Genomic DNA, 6009 nt, shown 5'->3' on the forward strand with positions numbered 1-6009 from the left:
GGGATCTGTGAACCTGTGTATGTTTTCACTAGTGAACTTCAAGCCTTACTGGCTGTAGAGGAGAAAAAGGACATGGCTGGCTGTGCTCATGTTCGACGCGAGTCCTAGTTGTACTACATGCAGGTGCTGTGGAAGGTGCCTCGTCTGTGGCAGTCTGTAGAGCTGGCCGTATCGGTGTCTTTTTTTTGACATACGGGTGTGTCCCTTGCAGATATGCACTAGTACAAATCAGCAAGGAGAGACCTTTTTCTCTTTGCTAATAACTACTTATGCTTTATTTACTTTATCTTTCCTAAGGGCTATTTAAGTTTTATTTGCCTAACTGGCCACAGGGCTCCTCCAACCTTCCAAGACATCCCTCCATACCCTCGGAGACAATGCCGAGCTGCCAGCTGTGTCCCACAGGCTCTACCGTTGCCTAGGGCAGCCCCTGGGCCAGGAGGCCGCTCTCCAACTGCCGCTGGGCGGCCACCCGTGCCCCGTAGAGGACGAAGCCCCAGGAAAGCAGCACCACGGCAGCCAGCACCTGCGGGACAAAGCGCATTGAGCGTTAGCAGCAGCACAGGACACATCCCCCACCGTTACCCCCCGGGTCCCGGCGCCCGCTGCCTCCACCGGCGACAACACCGGACCACCCCCCGCCCCAGTTACCCCCCAGGTCCCGGCGCCTGCTGCCTGCACCTAGAGGTACACCCAGGCCTGCTCCCCCGAGCCGGTAAACCCACCCTCCAGGCCGGGCGGCCGACAAGCCTGGCCGCCCCCGTGCGGCACGACCCGCCCTGCCCCGGCCTCCCAGGCCGCGTACCCGGCCCCGGCACGCACCAGGCGACAAAGCGGTCGTGGGTCCCGCCGCCCCGACGGCGCCATGCGTGGCCTCGACAACAGCCCCCCCTGCGCCCCGCCTCGGCCTCCGCTCCGCCGCGCCTCCGCCCGCCGGCAGAGCGTCACTGCCCAGAGCGGAAGTGGCGTCACAAAACAGCGCCAACCTTCCGCTCCCGGCAGGCCGCCCGGCGGCCTGGCGCTGCCCCTCTGGTGGCGGGGGGTAACCGTTCCCGTGGCAACGCCGCCTCCGCCGCCGCCGATGGCAGAGCCGTTACGGCGCCTGGCAGAGGGCGTTCGCCGCCGCCCACCGGCGGAGGAGAGACGGGAAGCTCCCGGCTCCGGACGCTTCCGGACACGCCACCGGCTGAAGGCGGCCACGGTCCCATGCCGCAGGGGTAGCGAGGGCCCGGCACCGGTGAGTTCAGGCGTGGGGGGTGGCGGCGGCTGCCGGGCCCTTCGGACTGGCGGCGGCTGCCGGGCCGGCGGCCCGGGACGAAGCGCCGGGGGACGGGGGAGGAAGGCTGGGCGGGGAGGCGTCCCGCAGCGGGCGGGTGGCGGTGGTGTCGCACCTTGCGGTGCTGGTGACACAAACCACGGCAACAGCCTGACTAGATGCTAAGGCAGCGTGTACCTGAGGATGGGTGTAGGAATGACAGCTGGCTCCTTCTGCTTCAGTCGTAAAAGCAAAAATTGATTTAGGCTGGAATGCACCCCTGGAGGTCGTCTGGTGCAACAAGATGTATGTGGTGCAGCATGAGTGCCCAGCAAAATACAGGCACAGGGTGCAGGACAGAACAGGCCCAGCAGAACTAGGAAAATTGTAGTTTAGTTCGAGTGCAGTTATTTGTTTTTACTTTTTTTCTTAAAGGACAGAACTAACTGTTCTCATATTTTTCATATGTAAACGCTGATCTCTTGGAAGTGTGTTTTGGAGGGTATCATGTTAATCATAAACTTACTGACCATGTCAAAGCAGTTATTTATTAGTGGGAAAGAAGACAGAGTCCTGTCTGTTACTTTCGTATATGCCAGCAAGATTCAAGCTCTGTTTAAAACTTGCAGTGCTGAAGAACCAGATCTCACTGTGAAGAGAAGCCAAGCAAAGCAGCTAGATTGTGCTGCCTCTTTCTTTGTTATTCTCTTGGTGCTAAGGCTGGGTTTTGGAGCCATAAAGGAGACTGTAATGGGTTTCTGTGTCTAGACTTTAATATTTTTGTGTCTCTGAGATAGCAATGCTCTTTTGTCTCTTTGTTTTGTAGAACATGACTTCAGCAGATAAGTTTTCAGAAGATAGCAACTTTTCGCCAAAAGCCAGCACAAGCAAGCTGCCAACAGATGCATCTCCCGACTCTAAATGCCCCATTTGCTTGGATAGATTTGACAATGTTGCATATCTGGATCGCTGCTTGCATAGGTTCTGTTTCCGCTGTGTCCAGGAGTGGTCAAAAAACAAAGCAGAATGCCCGCTCTGCAAGCAACCTTTTTTTTCCATTTTCCATACAATTCGTGCTGAAGATGACTTTAAGGAATACATACTCAGCCCAACAGAAAACAGCTCTTTTTCCAGCCCTGATGGCCGGAGATTTCGTTACCGTACCACTTTAACAGGGGAACGCCGCACTGGCAGTTACCTTTCCCGAAGGATACCGTCCCCTCCAGATAATGGGATATTGTTTGAAGGGTTGTCGAGTGAACCAGTGCGGCAGAGAGATGATGAGATTCAGCAGATGATAAGGAGGCTGGCCTCAAGGAGGCAGGCTAGCGCAGAGGGCAGATCTCTAAGGCAGATTCAGGAGGAGGACATGATCAACTTCCGCAGAGCTCTGTACCGTACTGGTGTGCGTATTCGTAGCATTCAGGATGGTGGCCGCTATCGAGACATTTCAGCAGAGTTTTTCCGCCGCAACCCTGCTTGCCTTCACAGGTTGGTTCCTTGGTTGAAGCGAGAACTTACAGTCCTGTTTGGTGCCCATGGATCTTTGGTTAATATTGTACAGCACATTATCATGAGTAATGTTACTAGGTATGATCTGGAAAGTCAAGCCTTTGCTGATGATTTAAAGCCTTTTTTGCTGAATCGGACTGAACACTTCTTACATGAATTCATCAGTTTTGCCCGTTGTCCTTTCAACTTAGAAGCATATGATCAACATGCCAATTATGACTGTCCTGCACCATCATATGATGAAGGAAGCCAGTCTGACTCGTCAATTATTACAATATCTCCAGATATGGCATATTCTCAAGGACCAGATAACAGTTTGTCTGTGACTGGTCTTGATCAGGCCCCCTGGGATGATGAAACTCCGGGGCCTTCATATTCCGTTTCAGAAGAAGTTCGTGCAACCATAGCTTCTCCTCTGCAGATGTCAGAAAGTTCTGATGAGGACTCTGCTACAAGGAGTCGAAGAACCAAACAGCAGACTCAGTTACAGGCTAATGCAGACTCCAACAACAGTGACTCTTCCTCGGACAATTGTATTATTGTTGGGTATGTTAAGCCATTAGCTGAGAGAACACCAGAGGTGGTTGAGTTGTCGTCGGACTCTGAGGAGTCCATCAGGGAAGAGAAGAAGGAAGATGTGAAGAAACAGCAGCCAATCCAGTGTCGCAGCTGGAGCGATAGTGAATCAAGCAGGAGTTTCTCACCACATTTCCCCACATATAAGGAGGACGTAGGTAGTTGTAGAAGCTGCTTGTCTCCTGGAGTTGACAAGGTAGAGTCCAAAGATGATGAGAAGGACAAAGGTAAAGTAAAAGATCTGTCTCCACAGCACTTGAGCTGGAGCCCCTCTCCAGGGAGTGACACAATATGCTCCCCTTGGAATCACAGACTGTCTAGAAAGCGAAAGTCCAGGAGCCCACAATCCTGTTCACGGAGCAGTCGAGGCAGTCATGGTCATCGGTCTAGGAAGGAGCATCATAGCAAAAGCCAATTTAAAAGGAGACGATCGAAAAGCAGAGATAGTAGCAAGCACAGGAGCAAAAGAAGTAGCAGGAAGTCGAGGACTCATGACCTCAGACTCTCTCTAAAAAGCCAGAGAAGCTCTCTAAGTCGTGAGAGCACTCCATCCAGAGAAGTAAGTAGATCACGATCACGTAGCAAAGGCCATGGCAAAAGAAGATCAAGAAGTAGAGACGGTGATCGTTACTATGTAAGAGACAGCTATGAGAGCAGATACCAGTGGGGTTACGCTTTCTGTAGTCGAAAGGCATTTGGAGATGGCTGTGAATCTTCCAGCAGGAGGAAGACTCAGTCTAGTGCTTCTTACTCAAGGCAATCTGCTAGTCCAGAATACCGGATACGATCATATATTGAAAGGACAGATCCACGTAGCCAGAGGGGAGGCCACGAGAGACACTATTACTGTTATGAAAGATGCAGGTCAAGGAGTCGATCAAGCGACAGGTCAAGGACGCCTTCTGGAGGAACTGACAGAATGAAAAGTGAAAAGCCTGGTGGAAAAAGGAAGTATAAGACTCGCCACTTGGAGAATACATTCATGGAGAGCACAAGTGTAGAAAGAGAAAATGACCCCAAGAAAACTGTCTCAAAATTTAGTGACTGCTACAAAAACGAAGATAGCCATTCAGACAGTCGAGCAACCAGTGAGACAAAGCATAAGAAAAAGAAAAAAAAGATGAGGAGTCCAAGTGTGGAGATAGTTTATGAAGGAAAAGCGACAGATACAACAAGGCATCTTAAAAAGAAAAAGAAAAAGCATAAGAAGAAACACCGGAAACATCACATGAGTAACTCATCACATTCTTCTCCAGTGGTGATTACAATTGATAGCGATAGTAGCAAGGAGCCAGAAAGTGTTGAATATGACAGCAGTATTAATTGGACAGGCACAACTCTGAGAAAGGAGAGGGAAAATGAGTCTCCATCTTCTTTTGTGGGAAGGACAGGGTGTGAAGATGTTTACAAAGTTGGTGAGGAAACTGAAGGGGCTGCCAAAAAGTACAGTATTCCTACCAGAAGGGGACACTTAGACAGTGACATTAAAAATGCCGATGTCAGACTTCAAGAAACAGCAGCTGATCAGGGTCTTACCACAGTGGATACCAGCAGTAACACCACTCACACAGAAACTGTAACCAGCTATGTTCAAGAAGCACCAGCAGCGCCTTCCAGTCAACTGCCTTCCCCCAGGATTTCCTTCCTAGAGTGTCCAGAGAGACGACCATTGATACTAACACTGCCAAAGAGACTTGTCAACAGATCCTCTTGGTTTGATTTCCCAGAAGAAAAAATGTAGCACACTTTCCACAGAACACTTCTTAAAATTGTGAACTTGTAATGACTTTTCTTCCCTTTGAGAACAAAAACACCTGACGTAATTTGTGTATGTTAAAAGATGTCTGGGAAATGTGTAAAGCCTTGGAATGTGTATGCACTTTTAAGTCAAAGAAGATAGAATATTGCTAGTAGGTAACTAAAGTTTCGCAGAAAACTGGTTGGAGGTTGTAATTCGTAAAGCCATCCTGTATTCTTGTAGTACATAAAATATATCCAGAGTATTGCAAAGTTTTGTTTAAAGCCAACAACAAAAAAAGAAGCCAAGCCAAAAGCCAGAAACTGCATTTTATGGGGATAGTTCTTTTTAGACAAAGGACAAATTGCTTACTTCATAAGAAATTATTTAGGTTGAATTCTACTGCTGTTTTGATCTATTTAGTTTAAGATTATCTCTGCTGAAAAGTAGTCAGAGGCTCCTGTATAGATCTTCAATGGGACTTCCAGTAATGTAAAATGGAGCTATGTCAAAATCGGAATAAAGCAATAAGACTGTTTGTTTTTTTTAAATGAATTTAAATGCATGGACTGTGTACTTAGCAAACAGGGCATTTATCTTTTGGGTTTTGGATATCTTACCAGTACAGACCACTGGATGTTCATGCTGTCCGATTACTCCAGATTGGAAAGGACCTCTGGAGGTCATTAGTTCCTGCCTTCACTGAAAGCAGGAACCGCTTTGATAAGATTGCTTGAGATTTGTTCAGTTTCAAATATGCCCAAAGCTGAACGGCCTCTCTGTGCTGCCTCTTCTAATGTTTGAGTATTCCCAGGGGAAATGTTTTTCTTTCCACATTTCTTCTTTGTATTTCCCTTGTTGCAGTCTGTGTTTTCTACCTTGCGTCCTACTGCTGTGCAGCTCTCTGGAGCCTGTTTTCTTCTTCTGT

The 6009-nt window shown here is 49.0% G+C and overlaps 1 protein-coding gene across 1 annotated transcript; it reads left to right on the forward strand.

Moving 5' to 3' along the window:
- Positions 1–1061: 1061 nt before the first annotated feature.
- On the forward strand, positions 1062–5617 carry TOPORS (TOP1 binding arginine/serine rich protein, E3 ubiquitin ligase). Its single transcript, XM_082497826.1, has 2 exons — positions 1062–1237; positions 2082–5617. Exons 1-2 carry the CDS (start codon positions 1082–1084, stop codon positions 5082–5084), a joined length of 3159 nt encoding a protein of 1052 aa, XP_082353952.1. The 5' UTR covers positions 1062–1081; the 3' UTR covers positions 5085–5617.
- Positions 5618–6009: the final 392 nt, after the last annotated feature.

Source organism: Vanellus vanellus (assembly GCF_965231255.1).
Source record: "Vanellus vanellus genome assembly, chromosome: Z".
NCBI lineage: Eukaryota > Metazoa > Chordata > Aves > Charadriiformes > Charadriidae > Vanellus > Vanellus vanellus.